Source organism: Mesoplodon bidens, assembly GCF_964165515.1.
Source record: "Mesoplodon bidens genome assembly, chromosome: 15".
Classification (NCBI taxonomy): domain Eukaryota; kingdom Metazoa; phylum Chordata; class Mammalia; order Artiodactyla; family Ziphiidae; genus Mesoplodon; species Mesoplodon bidens.
The window spans coordinates 63727393-63745805 of NC_138171.1; the positions used below are offsets into that span (position 1 = coordinate 63727393).

At 46.3% G+C, this 18413-nt stretch overlaps 1 protein-coding gene across 1 annotated transcript in view; it reads left to right on the forward strand.

Annotated features, from left to right (window-relative positions):
- CREBBP (CREB binding lysine acetyltransferase) overlaps nt 1-18413 on the forward strand; it is a 135043-nt gene that overhangs the window by 45998 nt on the left and 70632 nt on the right. The window contains exon 3 of the mRNA XM_081257023.1: nt 12563-12739. Coding sequence (XP_081113149.1) covers nt 12563-12739 — 177 coding nt within the window. The remainder of the gene's footprint in view (nt 1-12562; nt 12740-18413) is intronic.

Consider the following 18413-nt stretch of genomic DNA (forward strand, 5'->3'; position numbering starts at 1 on the left):
ACTGTAAAAGTACCTCACTATCGAAACCCGAGAGCCAAACACAGTCTGGTAAATCCCTCATGATCCAGTCTCTTGCCTGTTGCTCTCCAAAGCTCAGGTACCAGATAGATTCAGATGAAATGGTATCCCTGCTCCCTGAAATATGAACCAAGATTAAGGTAGCAGGATAATTGTGCCTTTGTTGTATCAGGAGTCACTCACGAAATTTCCAAGTTGATGAACATAAGCTACTAAAGCAACATACAGCGTTTTATATCCTGATTGGCTGTTGACTATGTTTTGCTTCTCTTTTCCCTGCTTCCAGCCTTCTTTGCCAATAGTAGTGGTAGATGTCTGAGTGGCTGAGCCTCATTCAGGCTTTTTTTCTGGTCACATGTATAATACATTAGAGCAAAGTGTGACAACTTACAACCATGTTATAACCAGGGTGAATTTGATTTAAATTACCACCCAAGAGTAATCTCTTGACAGTCATAATCAGTTTGATCTACCTAGTTTTATTCAGTGTCTGATGACAGGTTAAAATTAATATTTTAGGGATTTCCCTGGTGGTGCAGTGGTTAAGAATCCGCCTGCCAATGCAGGGGACACAGGTTGGAGCCCTGGTCCAGGAAGATCCCACATGCCACGGAGCAACTAAGCCCGTGTGCCACAACTACTGAGCCTTCACTCTACAGCCCACGAGCCACAACTACTGAGCCTTGTGCCATAACTACTGAGCCTACGCACCACATTACTGAAGCCCGCGCACCCTAGAGCCTGTGTGCCACAACTACTGAGCCCACGCGCTGCAACTGCTGAAGCCTGCGTGCTCTAGGACCTGCGTGCCACAACTACTGAGCCTGTGTGCTGCAACTACTGAAGCCCGCGCACCTAGAGCCCATGCTCTGCAACAAGAGAAGCCACTGTGATGAGAAGCCTGCGTACCACAATGAAGAGTATCCCCTGCTTACTGGAACTAGAGAAAGCCGCGCACAGCAACGAAGACCCAACGCAGCCCCCAAAATAAATAAATTAATTAAATTTAATTTAAAAAGAAAAAGCAGTTAATATTTTAAGTACAGGTGTGCAGCCCAACAGTGTGTCATCTTGTCATTGTGGGCAGTCATAATGTTTGAGCAGAGAATGGCTTTTAAAAATAACTTTTCGGGACTTCCCTGGTAGCGAAGCGGTTAAGAATCCACCTGCCAATGCAGGGGGGCATGGGTTCAAGCCCTGGTCCAGGAAGATCCCACATGCCACGGAGCAACTAAACCCGTGCACCACAACTACTGAGCCTGCACTCCTGGAGCCCATGCTCTGCAACAGAAGAAGCACACGTACCGCAACGAAGAGTAGCCTCCACTCGCCGCAACTAGAGAAAGCCCGCGCACAGCAACGAAGACCCAACGCAGCCAAAAATAAATAAATAAATTTATTTAAAAAATAATAATAGGGACTTCCCTGGTGGCACAGTGGTTAAGAATCCACCTGCCAGTGCAGGGGACACGGGTTCGAGTCCTGGTCCAGGAAGATCCCACATGCCACGGAGCAACTAAGTCCGTGCACCACAACTAGTGAGCCTGTGCTCTAGAGCCTGCAAGCCACAACTACTGAAGCCTGCGTGCCTAGAGCCGGTGCTCTGCAACAAGAGAAGCCACCGCAGTGAGAACCCCACGCACTGCAACGAAGGGTAGCCCCTGCTCTCTACAACTAGAGAAAGCCTGCGTGCAGCAACAAAGACCCAACGCAGCCAAGAATAAATAAATAAATAAAATTAAAAAAAATAATAATTTTTCCTCCTTAGATAAAATAATGTTTCGTGCAGAGAATTTGAATAATACAGAAAATGTTTAAAAAGTAAAAACCACCTCTAAACCCTTTAATAAATATTTTGGTGTTCTGTCTTCCTTGCTCTGTGTGTATGTGTGTGCACACGTGTGTGTGTTACGGGGATTATATTTTTTTTAATCCTTTTTTTAGAAGTTAGTGTTGTACAAGGAACATTTTCCCCTTGTCAGTAATGGGTGAGTTTTTATAGTAAAAGAACTGTTTTACTTTTAATGCCACCGCTACTGCCTTACATTGATTTTTCACTTTCATTTTCCAAGTGCTTTCACTTAACATTATCTTCAGGAGTGAGGTGCAGTGTCTGTAGAGTGTTAAGGTACCTCTGTGTGTCCTCAAAGCCATGTCTCTGCACCAGTGGACATGACTAAGAACACTTTACTATACCAAGTATATTTTTGTTAGGACTTTACACAACTCAGTTTTTGGTTAGAAGTAGAGCCACATGTATTTGAAACAGTGATACGTCTTTGAGTGTGTTTTATGGTTTGAGATTTATGGCATTTAATAAGCTGGGTAGGACTTTACTTTATCCTCTCCATTCCTTTTCTTGCAGCCGAGGAGGCCCCAGAAAACACTGGGTTTGTGTCCTCACCCTGCATCCTGGGACTCACCTCCTGCCCCAGCAGTGAAGCTGATCGCCTGTCTGTTACAAGAACTTGTTTAGTTTTCCTGCCCCAATGGAGAAGAAGAATAAAATTCTCTTAAATGTCAGCTTTCTTTCTCTTTTAAATTTTGCTAGAAATAATCATGGGCTCTCTTCCCTACAGCCTTCTTTGCCTGTTCGGTCCCATCTTTACCTTTCCTTCCCTGAATTCCCGCATTATCTGTGTGGATGTCACCTTGTTCCTCTGATGTCTCCTCTGCCTGCTCTGTTTCATCATTTTTCAAGTGGATTGTAAATCCATGGAGTAGGGTACTTCTTGGCCTAACAGGAGAGAGCTGCCCTGTAGAGGGTTGGGGTAAGGTTTATTAAAAACTTGGCTTTCAGGGCTTCCCTGGTGGCGCAGTGGTTGAGAGTCCACCTACCGATGCAGAGGACACGGGTTTGTACCCCGGTCCGGGAAGATCCCACATGCCGCGGAGCGGAGCGGCTGGGCCCGTGAGCTATGGCCGTTGAGCCTGCGCGTCTGGAGCCTGTGCTCTGCAACGGGAGAGGCCCGCGTAGTGCAAAAAAAAAAAAAAACTTGGCTTTCTGTTCCATGGTGCTGTAGCTGAGCTGCAGTGTAAATTAAAATTCATCTTTCTACAGATTCATTCCTTATAAAATAAAATGCTTTTTTCTTATCTTTTTCCCTTTTCTCTCCTACTCTTTTACCATCTTTTCCTCTTTCCTCCTCTTTCTCCATAGCCACTGTGGGCTTGGCTTGACTTGGCTTTGATGCAATCCTAAAGAGGCTGCTTTCCCACCTAAAAAATGTTAGGACTTGAAGAATTAGGGAAGGCAATCAATTTAAGTTTTATCACCCTCACCTTGGCTTGGCGGTACTTCCTGTAACACGATCTGGGGAATGGCGTGGAGGATGTGAAGCTGTGGAAAGCGTGGGGGCCTGTGCAGTGCGGGTGGCAGGGAGCGCCCTACAAAATCCCAGTCTCCTGGACAGGCCGCTGGCCACCCCACAGGGAGCCTAGACTTAATGAGGTCCTCCCAGTCCAGGGGCCGGCACTTGGCCACACAGAATCCGAGTCCCCATCTGCCTCATTACGGGTAGCTGGGCCTTCCAGGAGTACAGACATCATACAATTCAAGGACTGATTCTTTAAAACCAAGAAAGTCACCAGCTTTTTGGATCACAAAGAACTTTAAAAATATTTATTTATTTATTTATTTATTTTTGGCTGCGTTGGGTCTCCGTTGCTGCACACGGGCTTTAGTTGCAGCAAGTGGGCTTCTCATTGTGGTGGCTTCTCTTGTTGTGGAGCACGGGCTCTAAATGCACGGGCTTTAGTAGTTGTGGCACGTGGGCTCAGAAGTTGTGGCTCGTAGGCTCTAGAGCACAGGTTCAATAGTTGTGGCGCGCGGGCTTAGTTGCTCTGTGGCATGTAGAGTCTTCCTGGACCAGGGCTCGAACCTATATATCCCCTGCATTGGCAGGTGAATTCTTAACCATTGGGCCACCAGGGAAGTCCAGGATCACAGGGAACTTTAAAGATCACCTAGTGGTCATCTAAATGCTTCGTCTCATGGCTGAGGAGAACTAAAACTTAGAGGGAACAAGAGGTTTGTCTCACTCAGTCACACAGCTGATTAGCCACAGAGTCAGGATTAGTTACCCCACTGACCTTGGCCTGGTGCTTTTGCTTGTGAATTAATGCAGACTGTACCCTGGAGAGCTGGTGTGTCTAACTTTTGTGACCTGTGAGGGATACCAACAGTGTTAGGGCACCACCTTTGTTGCTAGAAGTTTCTAGAACAATTGGGCAACTACATATGAGGCCTGAGACCTTGGCAGTGATCTGCTGTCCTGTCACCTTCCTTTTAGGAGTTTCCACCGTTGTAAGTCACATTCTGCCCACATATCATCCAAAGGCAGTACCATGAGAGTCAGTAAATACTTCTGCCCATCTTCCAATTGCAATTTATTAGTCTAAGGAGAGTGTTCAGACTTGGGGGCTGTGCATTTCCTTGAATGCTTTCAAAGCTGGCATCCTTCTGAGAGTTGAGTTCAGCGAGGGGGGCTGCTCACATGCCCAGGGTCCTCATTCCCAGTTCTCTTACTCCAGGTGACACTGGACAGCCAGGGGATGGCTTTGGCATTGCGATTTGTTGCATATTTCTACTTACTCTTTATCTGCCAAGTTGAGGTACTGGAAGGATTCCAAGAGCAAGCGGGTGATAGCAGACAGCTGAACACAGCCATGTCTTTCCATGAAAACTGCTTTTCTTGGCTTTCTCCCAACAATGTTAGGTTGCCAGGAGAAAATGCTTTTGGCTTTACAAATGATATGGCCATACTCTGGGGTAGTTCTGGGTTTTTTGGGGTTTTTTTTTTTTTTGGCTTTGTTTTTCTTGTTTGTTTGTTTTTTGGTTTTTTTGGTCATTGAAAAGAGTGAATACTTGTGACTCAAATTATTTGGCAGCTTTTTGCTCATGGCATCCTAAATTGTGTTGTTTTTACATACTTTATATGAATTTGTGGTTTTACGTGTGTACCAACATGTGAAGAAAGATGCTAAAAACTTCAGGTTAATAAACCTGTCAGGTTAGGTTGAAGCCACATCAGATGGAACATTCGTTGCTTTGTCGTGGCCGGCTTGCAAGTGGGAGTCACATCAATCTCTTTTTTTGTGAAAATGTTCTTTCTTGTTCAATTCTTCGAGGTTTTGATTTAAATTTCAACCCAGGAAGGGTAGGCTAGGGTATTTTGATCATATATTGTTACAGCTTATCATCTATTTTAAGTTCCAAGTGAACATTCTGAGTATTAATTATTTTTTAAGCTGGAAAACAATCTAGAGTGAAACTGGAAATTTTGTGATTTACTAGGACAATTTGAACATAGTTGTCTGTTAAAAGTATTTCTACAACTGGTGAATGCACAAGATTGTTTTTGTCACAAGTTTATTTCATGTTTCTCTGCAAATGTCTCATAATCAAATGCCAGTAATCCCAGCTGGCTTCTCCCTCTGATCCTACCTGTTTGAACCACTCCACCATCACACAGTCTCTGAAAAATGTTCAGTTTTTAAATTAGTATCCTAAGCATACTTAGGAAAGAAACTACATCTAGTGTAAAATGACTCCCCCCAAAGCCAAATAATAACATACTAGCCAGCACCAGTAGCACCTGCTGCATGTCAGTCACTCTCCTTGGTGCTTCATGTTCGTGAATCCACTTAATTCTAACACAACCCTAGGAGAGGAGGTGCTGTCATCTCCACTTTACAGGTGATAAAGCTCAAGCACAGAGAAGTTAAGTAAATTGCCAAAGGTCACACAGCTGGCAAGTGGCAGAGCCACCCGCAGACCAGGTCCTCTGTACTTACGCACAATGTCCTACTGTCTCTTAGAATGAAATCTTATTTGTGGCTATGTTCCAATAAAACTTTGTTTTGTTTTGTTTTTTCAAAAACAGGCATTGGGCTGCTTTGGCCCTGGGGCCATAGTTTGCTGACGCCTGGTCTTGGTGGACTGAGCCTGTCCCTTTCGGCAGTGCGAGTCTGGGCAGTGCAATTCCAGGTGCGCCTGGAGGAGCTGAGGCTCTGCCTAAGCGAGGGGGCAATGAGCCTGCAGCAGCGGTGGCGTCTCTAGGAGGGGCAGGGCAGGGCCAGCATCACGGCAGGTTCACCAGCTGATTTGTTTTGTTCCTCAGCTTTCTGGGCCACCCTTTCTTCATCCACAGAGTATAAATTTTTTTTTTTTTTTTGCGGTACGCGGGCCTCTCACTGCTGTGGACTCTCCCGTTGCGGAGCACAGGCTCCGGACGCGCAGGCTCAGCGGCCATGGCTCACGGGCCCAGCCGCTCTGCGGCACGTGGGATCTTCCCGGACCGGGGCACGAACCCGTGTCCCCTGCATCGGCAGGCGGACTCTCAACCACTGCGCCACCAGGGAAGCCCAATGGAATGTAAATTTTAACTAGATAACTCTCTGAGGGCTTCCAGCTGACAGTTCTAACCTGTCTTATTGTCCCTACTAAGCTTATCGCTGAAGGCCGTATTTTGTTTTCTTTCTGTCTGTTTCCTGACCAGCATCACAAGTTACACACACACACACATATACACACACAGCAGTACTTCCTCTGATTGCTGTGCGCGCGCGCACACACACACACACACACACACACACACCGGTGGTACTTCCTCTGATTGCTCTGCTGTGTAGTGTGGTTTTAAGTGTATATCAAGGTGTGAGGAAAACTGCTGAAGAATTCAGCTTTTGAAAAAGTGTGTTTAGTGGGCTCATTGAAACCACATCAAACTCATCATTTGTTGCCACTTGAAGCATTTCTGAAGCCCTGGTGGACTCTAAGTAAAATCATGAAGTGGAAGCGTGTTTCTGGCTGTCCTGCTCCAGTCCCGAGCATCTTCCCTCTTACCTCCCTTTCCCGATATTCTCAAATGGTCACACAGTGTGTCCCCCATCAAGCTTTTATCTCAAAAATAGTTATGATCTGATCCTTCCTGTGAGTGTGCATTTCAAGAGGATGTTTGGAGATGGAAATTGGGGAGAGTTCATTTGTGAGGGTGGTTGTTACGTGAGTGGTTGACGTCTCTGGACGGGAGTCTGCTACCGGGAAAGGCCCATATGTGGCAGGGGTGTGTGAGGTCTAGGAAGAGGGAGTTGCCTTCCCCGAGGGCAGGCATCCTTAATCTTTAGGGGATCTTAGGACTCCTTTTGAGAATCTAATAATGGACCTTTTCTCTCAAAAATGCACATGACACAAAAAGTGTACAGATGTTTCTGCCCAGGCACCCCTGCCTGCCGTGGACTGCCCAGGCAGGCCCAGGCCTCCTGTCTCATCCCAAGGGAGTTTGGGCTGCTGATGATGGTAGAGGAGCTACAACCTGTGGTGGCCCTAACTGCAAAGAAAGTGTTTCTCTGTCCCACTTTCCTACGAAAGAGCAAGAAAAGGAATACTTGGCTTGCTACTATTGTAGAAACCTATTCTGGGGAGAAACTTACATGATCATTGTTACTTCTGCTTAACACCCCGAGTTCGTTCTTTGGGTTTTCAGTTACTACCTTATTTGATTAGATGAGTTAGGTAAGTAGTAGAGATCTTCTCCAGGTTAGTGCAGTGTGGTGGAGAGAATCTCCCTGCTCTTTTGCAGCCCATGGCTTGTTTTCTTATTATGTTAATAGTTGTCATATCATGACACAAGTAGAAAATGAAATATGTGTCCCACACTGAGGTCAGCAGAGGAGGCCGTTTTCACCCACAGGTGACCATGGAGGCTGATGGACCATTATCGCAGTGCACCAGTGGGAAGCTCTGGACTGGGGCCTGGCTGAGGCCTTGCACCAAAGCCAAAGGTTTGCTGGCCTAGTGCACGTAAGCACAGAGTGCCTGTTGTACAGCCAGGCCGGGCTCCTGTCTGTGCTGTCTTGGGGCACAAAATCGTATTTGTCCTGTAAAACCAACTCCGAGCGCATATGCTCTTTGTACTCAACCTTTGAGCACAGGCCAGTCGACTGACAGCCTGTCCATTGCAGCTAGTCACTGAGATTTGTAGTGACTGTTTAGAAAACAGAAAGGAGCCTGTTCTGCTGCCTCTCCCAGTGCCCGCTTCACCCAGTGGTGACCCTTATCTGTGCTTGGTTTCTGTGACTGGGGCACGGTTCTTTGATTCCCCCCCTGCCCTCAGGGCTGATGTTGGGGTTTCTGTTGTTCCGAGGGGTGGGCTGCATGATGCAGTGGGTCTCTTGGAGTGTTCATTTATTTGGTTCTTTCCCCAAATACTAATTGATAACCCAGTATGTACTGGCGCCCAAGGACACAGAGGAGACGTATGTTCCAGGAAGGCAAGAAGTTTCATCCTGGTTTTGTGCCAAAGATAGATTTAGGATGGGTTGCCATAAATTATCATGACAAATGCTGCTACAGAGTCATGCCCTGTTTTGAACCTTCCATAGCATATCTGTAGTATGTGTCTGTCAGAGTAGAGAAGCATCGTCTACTCTGTCCCTCTTCTGTGATGTCTGTCATTCACCTTCTTGCCTGACAGCTCAGAACTTCAGCAGTTTTTGACGATGGGCCAGGTGCTGTCAACAGAATTTGCTGCGGACACTATCTTTGTTTCATAATGAGGCTTGTGTAGGCATTGTTCAGGTTTGTTTGAACTAAACCCTAAAGACAGGTTTCCTCATCTGGTCTCATGCTTTAGAGTCATGCCAAGGCTAATTAATACCTAATCCCATCCTGGGGCAGGGGGTAGGCCTCAGGATCTGGCGCTACTTTTGGGGGGTTTGGGGGAGGTTGTGTTTTTTACCTTCTTATCTAGTTTGTTCTTCCCTGGTACAGAGGGACTGTAGTTTACATGTCTTTATTGTCTCATTGAAGTGGTAGACAAACAACAGAGTAAGTAGATTCTCAAATGATTGATTGATACACTTGGTTACAAGAATGCGTTTTCATGGGAATACTTGGTAGACCTATAAAGCATTATTTAATTTAGATTTCCTTATGGGAGAGCTTGCCTTTTTTTCAGTACTTACCATAGTTAACTTTTCCTATTTTCTAAGATTGAACTTGAATTAAATGCTTAAAAGGGCTCTGGAAGAATAGAGTGAAAGGATATTTTAACATGTATGGGCTGTTGCTGAATGAGGCAGAATATAAATATTTATTCTGTAGGCTTTAATTTGTTCATATATTATATAAACTGCACCATCAACTGAACAGTTGCCTATTTCTGCTGTTCTACTTTTGAATATTATAGAAAAGATTGTGTGCTGGTTCTGTAGCAGCCTTAAACCAAAATCTGATAAACTTCGGTTGAAAATAAAGTTTACTATATTGCTATCAAGTAACTGTTGGGAAATTAAAAGAAATACGTTGATTTTATTAATTGGAGTTAGACAAACATCTCGATTTATACTGTTTCATCATGAGCTAAAGAACATGTTGGTGCTAAAAAAACATGTGTTAGCTAGACTTGGGAATATTCGATATGATCAAAGGAGAAGAGATACAGGAAATCAGAAATCTAGAAGTCTCTAGAAGTGAAGGGCTTTTACTCAAAACTGCAGGCTAGGACTGGAGCAGCCTTCTGGTTCTACCAGGCTCTGCCAGGGGATAGTTGGGACCACAGGGCCTAGTTGGCTGATGTGGCTGGGTGGCCTGTTAGAGGACTGTCCTTACCTGGGCCTCTGTTAGCTCTGATGTTAAGGAGGGACTGGCCCTGGACCAGGGAGCCGAGCCGTGACCTTGGAGCCTGATCCTGAAGGTGGCTGTGCCTTGCTTTGGTTCATCCTTGGAGTGTGTTGTCATAGGCTGAGGGTGGGATTTTCCCTAATTTTTTTTTTAGACAACATAGCCTCCTGTGAGCTGGCCATTCCTTACCTGCTGTCTGTGATCTTTGACTTTACCTTGGTTCTTGCCCCATGAGGATTGAAACCATGTTGAGAGGTTTCCTTCACTATGGACTGGCCAAGAAGAAAAGGTGAGAACAGATTTCCTGATGAAATCTGTCAGTGTCCACAGCACTTTGGTGCTTTGTCCCAGAGGCTCACCAGGCAAGTAGTAGTGAACTGACCAGACCACACACCCACCCAGTTTTCACCCTGGCAAGGTGATCGTGTGAACACCGTCCCAGTATTCTCAGAGCCTTAGACGTTTTTAACAGGGCTGGTGAACTTTGAGCCGCACAGGTCCCCTTTGGAAGCTCGTTGACCTCTTGGTATTTATGTCCCTCTTTACACCAAAGGGCTGACTGCCTTGGACTACTGGCGTCAGTGGAAGGACAGTTGCCTCTCCTTTCCCACCCCCCAGCTGCCATCCACTTTGATTCATCAGTACTAGAAACTTCCAAAACAACATTGATTTTTCTTGTTTATCAGATTGGTGGTTACATGGAGCGAGCTCTATGACAAGTAGGAAAATTGCATCCGAATGTGTTCTGAACCGGGCTTGGTTCATAGCAGGTGCTAGGTAAACGCTGGCTGACTGTGAGCACAGATTCATGGAGGGTAAATTGATGCAAGTGTCTTCTGACATGTTTGGTCCTAAGCAGAGAAATTTTAAATGAAATTTAGGAAATGGAAATTATAACCATGTTTTTTCCCCAGATTCTTGGGGCTCTGAGAGAGCAGTGTTTGAGTTTATGCAGAATTCTACAAGAAGTAATCATTACGGGGAGTTAATTTAGTGTGACACTCCCTGAAAATATAGATTTTTGCTTCAGTTCTTCTGAGTTTCAGATAACAACTGAAGGAACCTAGTTGAAAATCAGAAATGTCCTTTATGTTAAAAGTTTGCTGATTAAGTCTCGCCTTGATTAAATCATCTGAATTCAGAGTTGAGCCTACTTGGTGGGCTTCGTAAAGAATTTGTTTTTGTTTCCGTTTTCTCAAGTTGACTTTGAATTTCAGTTGAATTTAAATTTGTTTCAGTTTACTTGAGTAAAGCAAATAAGGCAAAAGTGGCAGCTAGAATGTGTTCACTTTCAAAAAATTGAGAAGTACCGCTGTGAGGGCTACATGTGGAAACCACCAGTACATATGAAAATGCCAGAACAAGACCTTTTGGGTTACAGTAGTTTGGTTTTATTTGTGTTTTTATGCGGACATTTCAGCAGGAAAGGGTTGATTGTGTTGAGCATCTGTTTGTTTGCAGCCTAGAATTTTAGAGCTGAAAGAAGTAATGCAGTTGTCTTGTGCAAGATGCTCATCTTTCAGGTGAGATAAAGGTCCATAGAAGGAACGTGAGTTAACCATCGTGAACGGGCTGGTGCAGTCACCATGTGAGGTTGGTGGAGAGAACTGAGCTGTGATTTTTTTTTCGTGGTACGTGGGCCTCTCACTGTTGTGGCCTCTCCCATTGCGGAGCACAGGCTCCGGACGCGCAGGCTCAGCAGCCATGGCTCACGGGCCTAGCCGCTCCGCGGCATGTGGGATCTTCCCAGACCGGGGCACGAACCCATGTCCCCTGCATTGGCAGGCGGACTATCAGCCACTGCGCCACCAGGGAAGCCCGAGCTGTGATTTCTTGGATGGAAACTCTCTCCCCTAGGGAAGGGGGGTCTTCCCTTCAGGAGACTCCTTCCTCCCAGTTTCCAAACATCAAATGCACCAGGACACCAGAAAAGTAGAGCAGGCAGTAGGCAGCAGATGGATTGTTGCAACTTCGTGAGAGAGCAAAGCAGGCAGACTAGAAAAGCCACTGTCTTAGTAATGAGACTCTGCTTCTCCAGAGGGGGCGGCTGAGCAGCAGGGTATCACTGTGGGGATTCCCGGATTCATGCATGTGGAGGTTAGAGCTGAGGGGTCTGGCGGGAACCTCGCCGGGGTCTCTTTGACTGGAGGGGATCTCTGACTTCTGTGGTTCGTTGCTGCCCCACCCTGCGGCATAGGTGGGGTTCCTCCTTTCCATTCTTGGCTTTATCTACTATACAGTTTCTTTTATTTCACTGTAATTAAAAGAAGACTTTATTATGGAAAACTTCAAATACGTATAATATTAGAGGGCTAGTATAACACCCCCACACACCCGCCCCCTGGTGAGGAGTCACCGACGCTTGTCCAGTCGTTTTTCATCGACGCTACACCCCTTGCCTCACTAGGTTTTAAAGCAGATCCCAGACATTATAAACTAATGGAAACTTAAATCTGATTGGGGGGTGGTAGCTGAAAGAAACTAATTACTTATAGAGTAATTAAGGATTAAACTGAAGGAGCTCCCCTTTGTCAGTTATTCTGGAAGGTTTTGTTTTCCAAATGATCTTAATGGGTCCGTGCCACTCTCAGGGTAGGGGACTTGGCGTGAGGAGTATGGCTGAGGGGTAAGGGTGGAAAAGTGCTGGCTCTTGGGATGATATTTAGGAGGAGGGGACAGATGGGGTTGTTGGGAGCAGCTTCACTAGTCTCCTGCCTTTAGTCTGTAGCTGTTTGAGCAAGTTGCTCTGTTCATAATCCTAATTGTGAACCCTGAGAATGAGCCTTTAATTTATAATTGAAATGAAGATTTTACAGGAAGTAATGATTTTTGCTTCAGTGGGTCAAAGTGAGCATTTCTGAGGCTCTTCTTTCATATGTGGTCGCGTCGGGATGGCTGACGTTGCTCTTTTTGTTTCAGATGGGAATGACTGGTAACACAAGTCCATTTGGACAACCCTTTAGTCAAACTGGAGGGCAGCAGATGGGAGCCCCTGGAGTGAACCCTCAGCTGCCCAGCAAGCAGAGCATGGTCAACAGCTTGCCTCCCTTCGCTGCAGACATCAAGAATGCTTCAGTCACCAATGTGCCAAACATGGTAAGTTGCCCTTGGTCTGAGAGCTGTGGGTCTCCAGTGGGTGCTTTGCTGTGTGGATTTTATCGTGCTAACAGTGAAGATCTGCAACTAAAAGTGCGTCATGGGTGAAAGGAAAATAACCTGTATTTCTTATGCGAACGCTCTCTCAGTGAGTTTAATTTTCTGTGATGAGCTGCCCGTAAGGGGCTAGTTAATAGTTAAGGTGATTCAGCTAGTCCTCCCGAGGTCCCTGTGTGGAGGGAGAGGGTTCATGTCCATTAGTCATTTTGACTTTCCTCCAGTCACCCTCTTGGTTCAGCAGTAGAGTCAAGAGAATTGGGGAGATGGGCTTTTTTACACTTCCCGTCTGTTAGTGGTTGAAGCTGTCAGTAGAAGTCCATCCATTTCTGTTACGAAGGACATTTATCTTCAGAGAACTGTACCTTGTCTGTGAGATGTGTGTGTCCTGTCTGACTTGACAGATGGTTTCACATGTCTTCATTCTCCCTGAGATTTCCTACCTATAAAATAGAAACTACCCTTGGAACTCTCATCCTAACTAACCCAGATATTAATGAGAAAATAGCTCCTTTTGTGCCACAAAATGGCATCTCTTGATTCTGGCCGCTAAGGGGAAGTGTGTTCTTTTGTCGGACCTCACCGTGCATACATGGCTTCTGCGTCTCTGATGTGCCTTTAGCGATGGGTCAGGGCCTGGAGCAGCCACTCTCCTCTCCCCTGGGCCTGCCCTGCCAGGGCTGCCATCCACATAGTTGTGCAGAGTGATTTGGGAAGGCTCAGAAGCAAGCTGGGGGATTATGTTCAGAAAAAGTTGCTTTTTGTCTTTCGATTTTTAAAAAACTTTAATTTGAAGTATTTGTTGTAAAGATACAGCCAAGAATTCCTGTTATCTCCATCACCTGCTTCCCTTGATGTTAACATCTTCTGTAACCTTGGTACATTTGCCAAAACTAAGGAATTGACTGCTTACAGTACTTAGAAGTTTTGAGGCTGCTGGAAGCAGGAAGAGTTGGGCCTCTTTCTCTTTGTTTTCGTTAAAAATCAGAAAAAGGGGCTTCCCTGGTGGCTCAGTGGTTAAGAATCTGCCTGCCGCCATCATCAAAAAATCTAGAAACAATAAATGCTGGAGAGGGTGTGGAGAAAAGGGAACACTCTTGCACTGCTGGTGGGAATGTGAATTGGTACAGCCACTATGGAGAACAGTATGGCGGTTCCTTAAAAAACTACAAATAAAACTACCATATGACCCAGCAATCCCACTCCTGGGCATATACCCTGAGAAAACCATAATTCAAAGAGAGTCATGTACCAAAATGTTCATTGCAGCTCTATTTACAATAGCCCGGAGATGGAAACAACCTAAGTGTCCATCATTGGGTGAATGGATAAAGAAGATGTGGCACATATATACAATGGAATATTACTCAGCCATAAAAAGAAACGAAATTGAGCTGTTTGTAATGAGGTGGATAGACCTAGAGTCTGTCATACAGAGTGAAGTAAGTCAGAAAGAGAAAGACAAACACCATATGCTAACACATATATATGGAATTTAAGAAAAAAAATGTCATGAAGAACCTAGGGGTAAAACAGGAATAAAGACACAGACCTACTTGAGAATGGACTTGAGGATATGGGGAGGGGGAAGGGTAAGCTGTGACAAAGCGAGAGAGAGGCATGGACATATATACACTACCAAACGTAAGGTAGATAGCTAGTGGGAAGCAGCCGCATAGCACAGGGAGATCAGCTCGGTGCTTTGTGACCGCCTGGAGGGTGGGATAAGGAGGGTGGGAGGGAGGGAGACGCAAGAGGGAAGGGATATGGGAACAGATGTATATGTATAACTGATTCACTTTGTTATAAAGCAGAAACTAATTAAAAATTTTTTAAAAAATTAAAAAAAAAAGAATCTGACTGCCAATGCAGGGGACACGGGTTCGAGCCCTGGTCCAAGAAGATCCCACATGCCGCGGAGCAACTAAGCCCGTGTGCCACAACTGCTGAGCCTGCGCTCTAGAGCCCGCGAGCCAAAACAACTGAAGCCCATGCACCTAGAGCCTGTGCTCTGCAACAAGAGAAATCACTGCAATGAGAAGCCCGTGCACCACAACGAAGAGTAGCCGCCACTCACCACAACAAGAGAAGGCCTGTGCACAGCATCGAAGACCCAACACAGCCAAAAAAACAAAAAAAAATCAGAAAAGGGAGTGATACTGAGGTATCCTAATCAGATTCCCGAGGTATCCTAATCAGATTCGGTCTCAGTTTGCTACGTTCTTCCTTCAAGGGCACAAGCAATGAGATCTGTTTTCAAGCTGCTTCAAGTTTTTACTTCTTTATTTCTTCTTCTGATCATCCCCCTGTAACTTGCCTGGATCTGCTTCTCTCCTTCCAGTAACTTTTTGTTGCCAGGATTGCCTTGTTCCCGGCCATACAGACCCAGAACTTAGAACAAAGCCCACTGCTCCCTTCACGCGGCTCCTCTCAGCCCTGGGGGCGGCAGGCCAGGATTCCCAGCCCTGCTCTTCCTGTTCTCGCCTACCTTTCCTTTTCCAGTCCTCACTGGGAGGGCAGTAGCGTGGACTTCAGTACTGTTGATTGTCACCTGGGTTTGGTCAGTGACCTGGAGCACATTTTGGCTTCAGAGTAAGAGTGTTTGCTTTTCACAGACATTCTGTGTTTTGTAGTCTGAGAAACCCTGACCTAACATTTTCTTCCCTTTTCTTCTTTTAAATCTTCTCCAGGCCCACTTTTTTATCCTTTCTCCTTTACCCCCAACTTAGTGGCAGAATCCTTTCACTGCAGGTTCCTCTGCCTACCTCTGCGGCTCCAGGGGACTGAATTCCTCCTGAGAGTGGTGTGCTTGTCAAGGGCAGGTTCGGACCAGACTGGAAAGAGGCTTCTGGTTGCCTCCACCTGTGCCTGGGCTGGAGCCCTTTGGGCTAGGGAAGGCTTCTCTCTCCCTTGGCACTGTTGACGTTTGGGGTGGGATCTTTCTCTGTTGTGGGGACCATCCTGTGTATTGTGGGATGTTTAGCAATATCCCTGGCCTTCACCCACTCAATGCTCACAGCCCTCCACCCCGACCCCCCTATAGTTGGCCCCAGTTGAAAGCCCCTGCTCCGGGGAATGGTTGCGGGAGGCAGTAGCAGTAACATCTCATCCTTCTGTCTGTGACATCTAACAGATAAAACCAGTTCTCTCCCCCTCTCCCCCGGCCTTGGCCTTATCAGGCTACCCGCATGGTGAACTGGGGAAGTATCTTGGTGTATGGGAGCCTAGCCACCACTTTCCCACAGGGGCACGGGTGGACTCTTGGAGAGATCCACAGCTGGTGCCTTTGGAGTGAAGTCCTCAGACGTTTACCGCGGGGCTCGGGGCAGGCTTCCCCAGGCCAGGTGACCCAGCCACGGCCTTCACGCTATTGGGCGCAGCACAGGAACCAGAGGGGACTGACAGAGAAGCAGGGCAGCAAGTGCACATAATTTGCCTAATATCTTTCTAAGTGCTTTCGCACCCTGTGTTTTACCTTATTCTTTCGACAGCCTCTTGAAAGACGTCATTACGCCTCCGATTTTACAGATGAAGAGGCTGAGGGTCTGAGGGCTTTAGGTTCGTTCAGGGCTATGTAACTTCTTGTCTGCAAGGCCCAAAGCTCCTTCAGTATGTCCTGGTGTCATGTTTTAGTGTCTCCGAGCCCTTTGGGGTGTGTTTACATTGCTTATTTGCAGTTCCTCAAACATGTTTTGTTGTCTTCCTTGAGTTTTCGAAATTGTTTCTGGCCCCTTGGAGCCCAGAGGTTTTTGTACAGTGAGGGAGAGCCGTTACCAAAGATCTAGATTTCTTTAATTAAAAAAAAAGAAAAATTTGGAGCCTTGAACATATTTGTGTTTTTTGTCATGCTTTGGGGAGTGGTCTTTTAAAGCCCAGCTAGGTTCAGTGTGCCAAACAGTTGAGCTCAGGACTCTGACACCGAATCACCTGGTGCCCTGGTTGAGCTCTCTGTGGGACGATTGACACTTGGTCACTGGCCAAGGGACTCATGCTTGTCTCCTCTCCTAGAGGATTCCCGCAGCACTGGTGGTGCTCAGGAAGCGAGGAGATGTGACCATTCCTTTAACTCATCTCATTTGTTGAGTACCTTCTCTGAGCCCAGGTGCATCTGGAGTGCGGGTGTGAGTTACGTAGAGCTCACCCCTCTTTTGTGAAATTGGGGGAGGTGGTGATGGAAAACAAATAATTACAATGCAAACTGCCCCAACAGGTCTGAGTAGCACGGAGAGGTTGAGGTTGACACAGGGACCTCCTTAGGTGGAGCCGTCAGAGAGAAGGCCGCACCAAGTAGGGGGTTTTAAGGGCAAGATTGGAAGGATGAGCAGAAGCCACGGAGACCCCAGGGCACTGGGAGAGCGTTGGCTTGTGTAGGAGCCAGCAGAAGTCCAGTGGGAAGGGTGAGAGGAAAGCGGTGTGAAGTGGATATTGGGGGCTGGGCGGGAGCCGTCTTAAGGAGGGCCATGGGTGGCAATGGCCACTGCAGTGCTCTAGGCTAGCGGAGATGGGGGCCTGGAGGCCATAGATTACAGAGGGGACAGGAGACCAGATGAGATTTGCCACTAGAGTGGATGTGTGGGGTCACTGTGTGAGATGACTTGGTGGGAGGCAGGACCATTTACAGAGCTAGCAGAGGAACAGACTGGGAGAAGGGTGATGAAGGGGAGGGCATTCGTAATTGCACTTTAGACATGCTCCTCTTGAGATGCTTGTGAGATGTCTAGGTGAAGAGGCCAGGCAGATGGGTGGACATACAAGTAGGGCAGCCACTGTCCATTGGGAGCTGGCAATAAGCATGCTGTGGTAGAAGGGCTGTGGAGTGGATGCCGTGGCTCAGAGGGGAGCACAGTAAGAGAGACCAGGCCAAGGAGGAGCTGGCAAAGGGGGCAGCAAGGGACTGATGTCACTGAAGCCGAGAGAGGAGATCGTTTGGACAGGCAGAGATGGTGGCTGCTGAGATGGTGAGTGAGATGAAGGCCAGAGAGCGTCGCTGGAATATGCAGGGGATCTGTGGGACAGTCAGGAAGTGTGGAACATCTTCCGTGATACTTAAGTGTGGCCTGTAGTCATGGAGACCTGTTGATCACCACGGTCTATGGGCTGCCTCTGGGATGTGCTGCCTGGAGCTCCAAAAGGTTCAGAGACCCTATTGCAAATGGGGTCCTTTTGAGGGCATATATATCCCCAGGCCAATATTCAAAAGCAAATACCACATCTCCCTAAATTTTCACATGGATTTCATTGCAGCTCTGTCTTTGGCCATTTTATTTGTAATTTCTTAACTTTCTACAGATTTTTGAAGCTTCTTAGAACTTTTACCATATTATTACATTGTATTTCATGATTCTAAGATGCAAATTTTTTTCACATTTGTAGCATCTTTGAAATCAGGATGTATTTTAGAAACAAGTTTTAGGTCTAATAAGACACAGTATGTGTACCAACTACGTTACTTGTTCATAATTGGAATTAATAAGAGTGACAACTATTAAATATATATTCACTATCCAGTTTTCTAGGATAGCTCACATGGATATAAAAATTTCAAAATTATGTAAATTTTACTGACAAAGAAGAACAGGTTTGGGCAGGGGTATAGGTTGGGTTGTCTTTCTGTGGC